The sequence below is a fragment of the Vanessa cardui genome, chromosome Z (genome assembly GCF_905220365.1).
Source record: "Vanessa cardui chromosome Z, ilVanCard2.1, whole genome shotgun sequence".
Lineage (NCBI taxonomy): Eukaryota > Metazoa > Arthropoda > Insecta > Lepidoptera > Nymphalidae > Vanessa > Vanessa cardui.
The window spans coordinates 5,630,331-5,645,706 of NC_061154.1; the positions used below are offsets into that span (position 1 = coordinate 5,630,331).

At 32.2% G+C, this 15,376-nt stretch overlaps 1 protein-coding gene across 1 annotated transcript in view; it reads left to right on the forward strand.

The window, feature by feature from the left end:
* The first annotated feature begins 4,962 nt into the window (after nt 1–4,962).
* The window catches only part of LOC124543032 (sushi, von Willebrand factor type A, EGF and pentraxin domain-containing protein 1), a 53,764-nt gene continuing 43,350 nt past the window's right edge, over nt 4,963–15,376 (forward strand). The window contains exon 1 of the mRNA XM_047121044.1: nt 4,963–5,263. Coding sequence (XP_046977000.1) covers nt 5,179–5,263 — 85 coding nt within the window. The 5' untranslated portion in view covers nt 4,963–5,178. The remainder of the gene's footprint in view (nt 5,264–15,376) is intronic.

Genomic DNA, 15,376 nt, shown 5'->3' on the forward strand with positions numbered 1-15,376 from the left:
TTGTATTGCTAAACCGATTTTCTAATGTAAAGAACATCCACTCACATGCGGTTATTTTCTAAACACCGTCATTTATTTGTGTTTCATTGGTTTAATTAGATGCGGACTCCTAACAAGAACTTAACTCGCCCATCAACTATCGGTTAACTGGTATCGGTATGCTAATTTTCCTAGGTAACTTAATTACTTTAGTTTTTTAGGTTGCCGATCAGAAAGTCGTATAACTATTGTCCGTAACCGTCATACGCTGGTTAGACTTGGAAATATTGGTAATATTAACGCCGTTATATCCGAATTGCAGTAAACCAAATTTAATCGTAAATTTGACTTGATAAGTTCGGAGGTGTTACTCATTTCATTGATTAAGAGGTACTTCAAGTATTTTATCCGATACAATGATTTTATTTTGGATATGGTACAAATATTTGCATCATTTGTTTGTTGGTAGGTAATAGAAGGTCAAATAAAATAAGCAATTTTTTTTCAATAAAATTTTAATCTATTGTCAGTATTAAAATTATCCACATATAATTCACTTCACTTCACTGACTGACTTCACCTGCTTCCTAATAACTCACCTGTTCTTTTAAACATAAGAATGACTGTGAGCTTTAGCAAAACGCTTTGACAAAGTTTTCTTAATTTGTATCAACACTTAGGTATTTATTAGATTTTAAATTAAATGAAAATTTAATTTTTAATCTTTAAAAATTAACCTTTGCCAATATTTCAAATTCTTTAAATGGAAAATGTAATCACAAAATTAATCAACTCTTTAATACTGACTGTCTCAGTTTTTTTTAAATACTGAATAAAACTTATTTAACTTCATTAAAATAAGAATTAGTAATAATATTAAATGCTTAAATATATACAAACACTAATTTAAAATGGTTACTGTATATATCTTGAGCGAGTTGAATGGTGGCAAAAACGCTAACAGCATTTCCCCGTTGAATCCCAATTCGATTCTCTGGTCTAATAACGAACCAGACCTGCCACCAGTGGAGCCAAGAATGTGATCTTATAAGGTTCCTTTTCTTCTTTACAAGGTCATTATTCTAACAATAATTTATGTCACTGCCATAATAAGCAGAATTTTTCAGATTACCTACTTTAGTAATCAGTTTTGTTTACCGAAAATTATTTTTAATATTATACTAAATATCTCATATTTCAAATCTAAACACACGATTTGATTTCAATATTTAATGAAATGAACGTTCCATAATATCTACGTCCGAAATACATAAAATACGATACGATTCGATGGGAATACTATTCTGCTGCAAATTCTATGTGCGATGTTTATATATCGTATCTAGCTTACCTAACATGTCAATAAAGCAAAGACCAGCAGATGTGAATATGAAGTGGAGATATATGATGCTTGGTTTCTACTCTATTTGGTTGTATTGCAGAGTTGTCATTGCCGAACGAACATAAAGAATATTCATTTGTTTTGAAACACCATCAAGGAAAATATAACAATTTGTCCAAATCTATATTATATACTAACAATATTGTAACTAGAACAGAAACAATGGACATATGTCGATGTTATATTTATTTTTGCATTGCAACTTAAATTATTTGGCAAATTGCAAATGCGATTTTTGTTTTAATGTTTGACTTTGGCTATTAGCTATGTCTATAGACTATGGAAATCCAAAACATTTACCTGAGATCTGTATTTCACACCATTTGCTTATTAACTCTATATACAAGCTATATCGTCCACTATTAAGAGTTAATGTTGACACACTTAATTACTTATTTCCAACTTTTTTTTATTTCGCTTCCAAAATTCCGATAAGAACTAGCGCGCACTGGTGACTTTTGTCACGGTGACTTTAAAGTGTTTGCCATTGTCACGTCACGTTTCCAAAGTGGAGTGCGCTCATTAATAGAGACAGACAGTGACAAAACATTTTCGAAATCGAAGTGTCATTTGCCACTGTGGATTTCCAAGAGACGGTGGTTCTCTGTGAACTCGTGAGACTCGGCAGAAAAATAATTTAATTTTCACGTGAATATCTGAGTACTCTTTCAATTTTTTATCATAAAGAGCTGGTCTCTTTCCACTTCTTCTATTAGAATATCATTATCAGTATCGTCTTCACGAATGTTTACGTTTTGAATAGATGGTGACGCCATTTGCGCGGGCCAAAATCGACAGTCAAAGTGCAGATAGCGCAAGACTGACGACCAGAGTGACAAATTTGTCGCTAGCGGACACAAATGTCACCCAATTGTCACGTCATAACGTGCGCGCAACTCCATACATATTCACGGATTCGACAAGAGTGACGAAACAGTCACCGTGACAAAAATCACCCGTGCGCGCTGATTCTAACAGTTTCGTCGACGTCGAAACGTTATTTTTTGTAAACCCATAGTGAATATCATAGATTAATCAAGGTCTCGACCAATGATATCCCGTCAATTTGCTGTCAGATGTTGTTTATTTTACTCCTCTTGTGGTTGAAATAAAATATAAAAATTGTTTTATCCGGCCTCACAGGATATATTTTTTTAATACCTACGAAAAAGTATAACACATTGTCTGTCTAAATAAACTAAGTCGTTTGTTTATATATAATATAAGCTTCCACGTCCGTGAGTGAGTGTATAAGCAAGTTTTAATAATGACAATTAAAATCATCTCATTTATTTTTTTTACACATTTTACATTGACAGCCTGTAAATTTCCCACTGCTGGTCTAAGGCCTTCTCTCCCTCTGTGGAGAAGATTTGGAACATATTCCACCACACTGTTCCAATGCGGGTTGGTGGAATGCACATGTAACAGAACTTCTATGAAATTAGACACATGCAGGTTTCCTCACCATGTCTTCGTTTACCACCCACGAGATGAATTATAAACAAATATGCAGTACCTGAGTATGAGCTCGCAATCATCGATTAAGATGTACGCGTTCGGACCGCTGAGCCATCTCAGTTCATCAACACTTATTTATATATGAATTAGGAATGTTGATGGCAAAACGTATACGTGATGATTTGGTTTTAATGAGTTAAATTTAAAGACGTTACCCGACACTAACAGATTTAACAGGAAATAGACTAATTAGTTCTGCACGAAGATTTATTTTTAGACAAAAACCGGACAATTGCGATACGAACAACAAAATAGTGATATAATAGTGATATAAGGGTTAATTTTTTATTTAGATTACGGAATCCTAAAAGAGTTTACGTTTTATCTTATTAGGTACAAGTTAAGTAAGAGGATGTAAAATTACATTTGCTCTGAAGTATTATTTTACAAATTCAATCTGGCTCTTTGAAATGCGGCGGGAACAAAGACTGAATACAACAGAGCTTTAATTTCCTCTAAAATATTTATCTCAATCTTTATTTAAATGTAACATCGAAAACATACAGTTTATATACATTTCATAGAAGTGAAATTGTAGAAGTCAAATGTATCAAATCCAGTGTATGTATCGAACTGTATCCAATGAAATCAGTCCTATTATTTGGGTTATGATATCGTCCTGACCTATTTCCATGACAGCTGCCAGTCTCAAGGGATATCATGTAACTACACAGATTATATTATAGTGCTAAGTGTACAAGATTGTGCACGAACACAGCTGCACTCTCTTCGCCCTCACTCTGATAATCCAATTGGTGGTAAATCCAACAAGACCTCAAAAACATCGTGAGGAAACCTGCATGTGTCTAATTTCATCGAAATTCTGCTACACGTGCATTCCACCAACCCGCATTGGAACAGCGTGGTGGAATATGTTCCAAACCCTCTCCTTAATGGAAGAGGAGGCCTTATCTCAGCAGTGGGAAATGCACAGGATGTTACTTTACTTTACTATACCAACAAGACCGTGAGTAGTTTAAGACCAGGCAAAGGCTCTACGTGCTTTCCAAGACATGGGAATGTTCACTTCGAACTTACAGACTCCTAGCTGTTACTGAAAATTTGACTCAGAAAATCCCTATGACATTTTATCCGCCGACCTGATTCGAATCCAAAATGCAGGGATCTGTGGCCTTACATTAGCCACTAGACCAACGAAGCAGTCAAATTAATTTTAACTTGTACTTAATAATTCGTGCCAGTATAGACACAATGTAAGCGTGGAATCGAAAAAAAATTGGTGAAATTATTTGATATTCCAAAGTATTACGTTTCTATAGAGATCATTTTCATATAAGAAATAAAAATGAAATAAAGATTGACAACGCACTCAATTCGGATGTGGTCGGTTTTACAAATTCGGCTGATACTCTAGGTAGTCTAAGTTGTGTCGTAATAGACTTACTAAATTTTTATTATGTTTTAGTTATGAACGCAAATATATTTATTGTAAAAGCCTATATTACTTATGTATTTATTCTATAATGCACTATACCACCCAGAAGTAAGATTGTTCCTTGTATTTCCCCGTTCTCCTTCAACTTGCTTATGTACTTTGAGAAAATATTTAATTTCTTGCATTTATTTTTAATTTATATTTTATAAAAATTGAGTAATTAAAATTAAAGAAAGCATACAATAAATTTTTTCAAATGTAATCAAATAGTCTATTAAATATCTTTCTTACTTACTAATTACTATTGTTTAATGAAAGTATGTGTTGGGGATCTGGTAGAGCTGATTATTATTGCTGGTAATATTATCTATTCGATTTTCGTAAAATAATGAAATTAAATTTCATAAACCTAAAACAATGTTAACGTTATGTGTAAGTGGGTATAAAGTGTACCTGTGTCTGTAGAGTTTTAGATCCCCATAAAAGTATGTCTGTCAGTCGGCTTGTTCTTACTACGATTGTCATGTTAACAGGCTATTTCCGTATGTTAATCGTGCTGTTTTTGTTGAATGTCAATCGTCATATAGCCTTGCTCAACGCCCGTCTTTCGGGCTACGAATTGTAACGGTGAAAGGCGAGTGCTCGGTGGGGGCAGACCGCGGGCGCGGCAACCATGACAGTCCGCCACGAGCGCATGTCCGATACGTTGTTTTGCAAACGACCCGGAACTCGCGCGCCGTTCCACGTACGAAAAGCAAATGGGAAACTTTTACTTTCGCGCGAGATATTAAATCTGAATCACATTTCTCCGTCTGTGTGTGAACGTGTGTGTGACAATAATATGTATTAGTGTCGAGTTATTAAAATACATTTTTTGCTTATGATTGAAAGAGACAATTGCAAAATGTTTCTATGTGTGTGCCTTGTAATTTGGAGCGGTGCCCTCGCGCCGGCTCTGGCTCAAGGTGAGTTGAACAATGCAAGCGACTCCTTCCTTTATGGTGTGAAAAACCACAGTGCGGGATTACAACCCCAACACGACAAAAACTGCGTGCTTACGAAAGTATTACTTAGAACACTATTAACAAACGATTTTAACCAAACTGAAACAATACATATTATTATATGTACTTATACTATTATAGTTATTAGTTTAATCTGCGCTTTAAGCTTTAAGTTGCGGCGAAATAGAAATATTACAAAACTCATTAAATAAATATAATTACACATTACGAAACTTATCTAACTGTTTATAAGCGTATATATAATGAGTATAATGAGTTTTGTATTAATATTAATATCGTATCTTAAATAAGTCGGTTAAGATGCAATCTACAACCGTATCAAAATACTGACTCATTTAAGTTGACGTAATTAAACTTCTCTATTATGTTTTAAATTAGTATAGTTATTGTTTAGTTAAATCTTTGGTATTTTTGAGTGGTTCGCTTTCAAAGACTTGCAGGGGTCAGATCGTTCTAGGCAAGAGATAAACTGACGAAAACATGACTAAATTTATAACATGTTTCTCAGAAGTGTATTTTATTATAATAATAAATAACGTACAATATGCTAACAGGAATATCACTAAAGAACCTACAACGTTGGGAAATGAGGTATCCATTGTTGAGTTCCTTGAACGTACACCGTGATCGTTACATGATGTACTATGAAAATATATTGCTATATTATTTACTAGTTGAGAGCCGAGATGGCCCAGTGATACGCGATCTTAACCGATGATTGCGGGTTCAAACCAGGTGCTAGATTGTTCATATTTTATCTCGAGCTCGTCAGTGAAGGAAAACGTCGACGACAAACCTGCAGGTATCTAATTGCCATTCCATTACCAGAATAATCTTCTAAACTTCTTTCTCCTCAAAATGGAGAGGTGTCCTCTTAGCCCAGCATTGGGAAATTTCCATTATGTTACTATTATTACTAGACGTCCCCCACCCCTTCGCTCGTGTTTAGGTATCGATTGTCAGGTGTTAGGTGTGGAGAAAAGCCTATGCAATTCCTTAAACCTTTAACTCGCTTCATGACAAATTTCATCGAATTCGATTTAGTCGTTTGTCTCTAAAAGAGCAAGAAATAGACAGAGTTAATGTCTTTTATTTTATTAGCATAGATTAAGTCATGTGACTGAAATCAGTTTTATAAATAAACACAAAACGTACCTAATATCAATATATTCCTGTTTCTATTAGATATTTTATACATAAGTTATCCTTAAAATTCAAAGTTCTGTCGGAAAGTAAAAACATACACTTAAATGTTTGTGAGGCGTAAATTGAACTATAGCAATATTTATTACATGTGTGCCAATCTTATAACAGTCCGTCACACACACATACATACACGTACACACACAGACACAAACTTTCTCATATCTAAAATAGGTAAGATTGAAGATATTGTCACCGCCCGTTTCATTACCATGTTTGAAACTCATCGGCTACCTTTAAAAACGGAAATTAAAGGCGCGACGAAACATGTTTTGAATTAAAATTGTCCGTTTGAATTATAAAACTCGAAAACCGTTTAAATCGTAATTCGAATAGAAGCAGATATAATTGAATTGTAAATTATTTATCCTTATTAATAGTATCTTTACTTTCATTATGCAAAAACTAATGACATTGTTTTGAGCCTACGATACACAGCCGGCTCGCACGCCGCCGCGCCGGTGATGCTTTCACTTATCCTGATACTGTGAGTGTGTGAGTGTTGTTTGGCTGTGTTTGAAACCGGCTCGGCCCTCTGTTCCACTGAACGATATAACCTAATGGGCTAGTGGGACCCTTTACGATTCGTACTCATTTCGTACAATAGATTTTGTAAACACATAATCTGCGATATATTTTATAAAATAGATTTTTGTGTTTTTTTTTTTAAAATTCATGTATTGTTATTTACCTATAAAGTTATACCTTTGTCAACTAATTATTAAAAAAAGTTATTAAAATTACACTTATTATCCGATTATAACGTGGTTTTATAATATATTATTGGATCCAAGAAAATGTTGTACAAAAAAAATCACAAGAATGTTCAACGTTTTTATTGAAGGTCGTCGGTACATCCTCAGATTTATTTTTATTTAGAAACATTTTACAAAAAGCCAGTCTAGTAATTTAGGTATTTATTAACTTGTGTACGATTAAATGTACGTTACATACAGCTTAACATGAACTAAGCTGTTAATTACCCTTCTCGATTACTCTAAACTGCCGGTATCTATGTACATTTAAAAGATACAGCTCGAGTGACCTGTTATTAACGATCAGCATATGTGGCATACATTTAATATATTAGGGAGAACTGATTCTTGTGATCTAAAGGGTCTCATAAGGGACGTTCCATTGTTACACTTCATCAGTGCGTTCAAATATAATATTAGCACACTAAGAAACAAAATGAACACGTAGTTGGAATTAGCAAACTTGTCGCGCTGGAAAATAGAAACCAAGTTTCCGCGGGCGAGGCCTCAACGGGTAGAGCCTAATGATTAAATATAAAATCAATCAAATTTTCGGCGGTCGATATCAGAAAGGGTGAATGACCTGACATTTTTTTTTTATTTATTACGACCAGCCAGTCCACTAAATTTTCACATATCTAATCTGTTGTAACAATACATCTTTCATTCATCTTCGTTGTTATAAAAGGTTTTATATGTATATGAAAAATATACAAAAATGTATATAAATATATTTATTACTAACACATTCAAAATGGATATGATCTAAAATCTGTCTTAAATTTATAAGTTAATGTATTAACACAACAAAATGGTGACAACGACTTTACCCATGAAATTCAATTGCTTAAAATTTGGTACGCTATTATAAAGAGTTCTAACGAAATCCGTTCTCTGAACGCAAGAGTAACAAAAAAGTATTTATATTATAAACAGTTATACAATATATTTTGTAATCGATTCGATTCGATTTACAATTTAATCTGTTCGTGTACAGTTGACGTATGGCCTACATCAACGTGCAAATACGTTCAAATGAGCACTAAAAGTAAGAACAAACATCTTGTGAGTTGTTCGCGAGATTGCGTACTAATGTCGGGGAAAGCTCAGCGTCGGCCTCGGGCATGAAAGACCGGCCGGTTGGATGTAATCATCTTGATTATAGATTCTAGTGAATGACCGACCAGACCAATAGAAATCTCTGAAAAGACACACCTAACCGATGTTAATTATAAATTATATTTATGATCTATTTCGTCGGTAAACAACATCATGATACCCAGAAAAGAATACGCGTACTGAGAGTCGTTATCTCTCATTAAATGTAAATTATAATACAATATATATGTACGTTATAGGCATGTCATTTCACGGAGCCAATCTCTACCATTGTTATTAAGAGCAGATTGATGTACACCTCAATTCCACAGACAATCATCCATACCTCGATTACTTGGCAATGATATATATGTACATAACTTTATAAAGTCAACTTGCTTAGAAACATTTTAGTACAATGCAAAATTGCGTTATTATAAACTTTACTGAATGCGATTCGTAACAGCGCACAGATACTTTGTGACACCGTGGTCACTGGTCAGCTCTAAAGCCGGTCACCAGGCCGGAGACTACACGATGACGTCACGCCTGGACCTGTTTTCGAAACTATTTCGTATTGCATTTATTCGACGACTTTGGTAATTTTGATTTTTACATTCAATTACTTTGTGAGATACATTTAATTGGCTATTCAAGAAGTTGTGTCATATATTTGCTTAATAGTCTTAATACATCATTTTAAAACTTTAGACGGGACGAATAAGAAACATTAAAGGTTAAGTTTCATCACGAATACTAGTTAGTTTTTTTATTCACACTTTTATATTACTCGTTTCGAGTTGTTTCAAACGAACGCATAATATATTATGTGTTCGTTTTATTTGAGATTTTGGTCACTAGACATCTCAGACATAATAAATAATTACTTACGACGCACTGATTATTTTTTTCGATTTCGCTTAGTGCTAGAAAAACTTAAATAAAAAGCAGTCGTGCTAACAGGGTCAACGATAATATTTAAATGTTTTTATTTCCAAATCAAGGTTATTATTTTCCGCGACTTCATTCAAGCGTGCCGGCGCAAGCGCCTCAGAATACGAGTAGACCCCGTTATATAGAATCGTTAACAAACTTTTACTCGTTCTCCGGCGGTAGATTTGCTGTTATTTTGAATTTAATCACGCTTAATACCAGATTGTGACATACATTCAATGTCAAGTTCGCTCTTGCCTATAGATATTCATCGAGACGACATTTAAAACTTCTTTTTGTAAATATTGATGTGAATATAAGTTTAGTGATTTCATTTCGGTGTTTAAAATATTAAAATACACTTTGTTTGCGATATTTTACTTCAATTGACATTTTAAAATTAATTTTCGGTAAAGAATTATTTAATGAGAAGTCTGTACAAAATTAATATTTCCTTTTGAATTCTGAAGAAAAAGATTCTTCTTTCTATTTTGCCCACATATATACATTTTAAACTGGCACCGGCTTCGCACGGATACTTGATATGTATAGTTATATTATCACCAAATTACATAAAATCGTTACAAATTATAGCCTATGTTTTATTCTGATGTATACGTTATACCTATGTTACTGCTAAATTTCATTTATATCCGTTCGGTAGTTTTTCGTGAAGGAGTAAAAAATATATATAAATCCATGCTCACAAGCTTTCGCAATTAGAATATTAATTGTATGAACTTTTTCCATATGATAAGATACGTAAGATACGTAGCCTTTGGACGTAGAGTCTAACATACTTTATACTGTGAGGTCCTATTTCTGATAGTTTCGATTCATTAACTCACTCCAGAGTTAATCGTTGATACGATTTCACTGATAAAACCATTTTAAAAAATCCTAACTTAACCCAATAAGCATTTAATATAATAATAGTAAATACGACTCCCGATTAGTTGAACAGAGTAAATTACTTTAAGTGGGCGCCATTTGAAACTATAGTTCGATATTATTACGGCAATAATTAATTATATAATAACTATCGAAATGTAATTTATGTTATGTGATGTTGATACATTGATTGAGCTTTTCTCGAGCAAATTAATATTGATTAAATGAGGCATTAAGAGCAGAGTCACATTTAACTATATTTTTATGAAAATAAAATTTAAAAGAATATGTTATAATGACTTTTGATCGACAGTTGTGTACTGTAGTATTGAGTTACGTTATCAATTAGAGTTCGAATTTAATTTTAATTTTAAAAGTATACTAACATATAAATTGAGTGACTACTTTCTTGATAAAAAAATATATCGACGGAATATCGATTTAAAGTTCAAAATTTGAACGCTAAAACTTTTAAGAGGCGATTGTACGAACATCTGCAGGCTACTGTGAAGAAAAAACGAAAATTTCGGTGCAAATAAAACTCATTGATGTTGCAGTCTTCAACGTGGTATAAGAACTTCATGTAACCCTCCAACATGGAACGGAGAGTATTACTAGATGTCAAATTGGAATCCACTTGGTAATACATATATTTAATTACGGTTTTTTATATAAAATATGTCACGGAACCACTCCGACATTGTTGTTATTTAATAACTAACAAAATTCAATTTACATTTATTTCGGACAAATAATAAAAATAAAACAATTAATTTATTTAGCAACAATACTGTTGGTAAATACATACAATACAGCTGATAAATACGCCTTTCCTAAAAACGAAAGCAATTGTAATTTCTTTATTGTTGTGTATTAATAGTTCATAGTAACTGGTCACAGGTGTGACGCGACCGATAGTCTTTGTATTATTTTTATTGTTGACATATTCGAACATTTTCAAAATAGATACAAAAACGTCATTTTAACTCGTATACTAAGTCATTTAGTCGAGCTAAAAATTTGCTTCTTACGCCTTTTTAGGATTATAATAACTATTCTCCAAGTACACAACTTTGAATCGAGCTTTTATTATTAACATTAAAATGGTGCTCTTAAGTTTTAGTAAAGGACTTAGATACTGTTTTATATATTCAAAAATTAAATTATTTTAAATATGACAATATTTCTCAGATCAATTACAACCTTATTATTATAATATTGATATCAAGTCCCACGTAATCTCAGCGACTTATAAGTTTGAAATATATCAGCTTGGCGACCGTGGTTAGTGAGCGAAGGTCGCCCAGTCGGCTATTTTCCGCAACATGTGTTGGACAAGTGACCCTAGCAATTCGTTTTTGTGAAATATTGCACGCCTCGCTGCATGAAAGGGAATCGCTAACTTTATGTCTATCCGAAAACTTCTCCTCGACGAAATGTCCAGAAGCGCATTGTATAATATACATATTTGTAAAAAATAATATTAGTAATAGTTAACCTCGTCGTAAATTTTGTATTTAGATTTTACACTAGAATATTAATTAACTACTTAAGTCGAGATTATTTTAAAAAATCAAAACATCAAGAATGTTGAATAAGGTCACATATATTTAATTAAAGTATAAATTTATTTTTGTAAAAAAAAATAGCATATCGTTTAAACGTCAAAAAATGGATTAACATGTGGATAATGGCAACATTATGAGGTACGACCATAAATTTGATAATAATTATGTAAATATTTCTCTTGCAATATGAACAATGCAAAATTTAAATTAGCCACTCGTATAGTTATGTCAATTTATACTATACTAGCGATCAAACGTCTGGAGGTAAGATATTATGACAATTTTCTTAAAATTAAAATTATTTAATTATCATAATATTAATCCCATAACGAGTTATCTTCGTGTTACCTGTAGCCTATTCAACTGCAAGATGACAGAAGAAGAATAAAAAACAATTGACATACAAATGACGCAATATAATTAGTCGAGATCTTGAATAAAGTGGACATAACTTCTTAAGAATAATATATATATATAAAAATAAATTAATCGAGAAATGTTAGTAATGCACGCATGGAATACGTAAATATTAAATTTGTTTAGCTTTATTTCTAATTCGATTGGAACACAATTGATAAGAAAGTCTTATTTTTAAATGTCACACAAAATGATTCTTAAGAATTTAATGCTTTTGATCGACAGTTGCGTACTGTAATATTGGGTTACGTTATCAATTAGAGTTCGAATTTTTGTAATTTTGCAAATGGATCAAAGATATACCTATAGACGATTTTTAATTTATAAATATATTTATCGATATGTTTAACACAAGTCTATTGTTTATAAAAATATATCATGTTCTACTAAAATTAACTTCATTATAATGAAAATTGTAGACCATACAATATTTTTTTCAAGCGTCAAGACAAATAAATACGTACTAGCGAGAGCTCAAAAATTGTTGCACCTTTTGAACATTGTATGGAGGGGATTGTTTCGTGAAAAATCATTGCTTCTATGTGCTATTCTAAACAATCTGAGGCTTACGAAGGGAGAATACGTATATTGAAGTAATTTTTTTTAGCTATCGATAAATATCGTTATAATATGGAATCGAAGACAAATATTTGTGCCATTGCCTCGGTAATATTTTCGTTTGCAGCTCTGGCCTTTATAACATTTAATTTACTAATATTTGACAAGGCCGATGTCAAAGAAACACCTCATTTTCCATAATATACGCTGTTTCATAATTATTTACGAGGTAGGGTATTGGCGATGTGTTATTTAATATAACACTTATAAATCAATCATTACCTACAATTTTAATTTCAACCACTATTAATTAATAACATCGTATGGTATAATAACTTAGGTGTATTTATGACATCTTATGAACTAGATTTTTAGTAGGTAGGAAATATTACCTGCTTTGGTTAGTTAAACCGATTAAATGCTATTACCTGGAATATCAATGTCAATCGAGAGAAAAAGCTTTTACGTGAATCTGGTGAGCAAATAATCCTCTCTGAAACATTACATGATTTGTTATTTAATTATCTTATAGATATAAGGATACTCTTTGTAATTTTTACTGTTTATTTTTGTATATTACAAAAATGCATAACACTTCATAAGATTGCTTGTAAATAAAACACTTCGATATGATTGTATGAAACTTTGTATGTTCATTTGAATATATGAAAGGTGATAACCTCGAGTATTCTGTTCGTGCTATTGAGAATATTACATATTATATCATTTGTATTATATTTGGTTTGTGGATCAAAATTGACCACAATGTATTCGGGCTTTTCATATTCATCGATAATGCATTAATTATTCATGTCACGGTACATTTCAATAAGCTTACAATTAGATGTTAACATTTTGGAACAATTATGCAAATAATGGAAATCAAATAAACGAAATTTTGTCCAATTAACACAAAAGACTTTGACGATTAAATCATACAGAAATGCGTTTGTTGTTTTGTTACTAATTTCATAATGGTTTGTGTCAAAGCATCGTCATCCATTTATGGCAAGTTAATAGTCTAATTACCAAATAATACATATCAAACAAACTATCGCAGTATACGTCAGTCATTAGTGTAATCTAAATAAAACGTATTTTATTATAAAAAATATATTTATTTAAGTAGGTTTTGTATATTTTTATATTAATGGTATCGATATAGTAGTACCCATTAGTTTTAAAAAAGTAGTCGTTGTTATTCTTTTTGCTTTATTTTCCATTTCGTACAATGTCAGTAAATCCATACTGAAACTTTTGAAATAGAAACATTTTTGTGAAAAAAATGGAAATGGAATTGCACAATTCTCAATCATTCGATAGACAGAACGCTAAAAGGAAAAATCATTACATATTTCTAAAGCTCTGGTTACCTCGAAAAATAAAATCATAGTTACATTCGGACGGGTTAGATCCACATTGATATGTTTGAATTTTTAAACGACACGCTCTCCTATGTCATCCTGGCGACTCTCGGCTGGCAGTATTTACTCCCTCGTAAGAGCATGGCTCGCTATATATACCTACTTTTATTTTTTCATGTAAAAAAAGTATTATATTCATATTTTTCTGCAAAAAAAGCTATATACACTGAAATGTTAATTCGCTTGCTTCCTAACTGACATAGCTAAACTAATTATTCTTATAATTAAGTTAGAGGTTATCGCACATTGTTATGTTTTATTAAGTCCAACAAACAAACTTAATTTTTACTATACTGACTATTAATTCAGAAATTATTAATAGTAAAATTATGATACCCTCAGTACACCGTAAGTATTCATTTTCAATGGAGTAAATTTACTAATTAACACAGTACATTGATATTTCAAACAACCTTTTATCCCAATTGATCCACGCTGAATCTAGCTGAATTTTACTAACAAATTCAGTAACACCATCATCAATATATATTGATTTCGTTATGATAGCGACTTCAAAATATATAATATATAATGTATGTTTTCTATAAATTTATACATTATTTCAATGACAATCAATCTCCATGTTAACATTTGTTGAGCGTCAGCTGGTACTTATATTACTTATATTTTTAATGACCGCATTTATGCTCAAATGTTACATATTAATTCAGAATTCAACAAACGAACATGTAATTACACGTTCAAGAGCACAGACTTCAGAATCCTAACTAAAGTATAATTAAACTAGTCTATTCGCCTGCGTAGATTTCAATTTACCACAAAGTCCTTATTCCGGATCAGGTACCGTTCATAAACAAGGACTTTGTTTTGTACGTAGCTAGAATAACATTTGCTTACAATGTTGTTATTTATTGAATAAATCGTACATGTTAACGCTTTGTTAAATTGTACAAATTTAATGTGAACTATGAAGCTGATTAATTACTGTCACATATATAGCACAGGACATTACAATACCAGGAGGTAACCATTAATTTTCTTAAGATTTTGCGCCGCACGGCTTGGCGACAGAGAGACGCGGCACAGCGACGCGCCCCGGTTCTGTTCTGATGTTACAGTTTATCTTGTACTGCAATTGATTAAGTGACAAGGGACAGTCGAAATGAATCGTGAAAATATCATAGTCGTTATATGTTAGGAGAATCGACGTGGTCGGAGTTCGATGTAGAGCCATCAGTACTAATC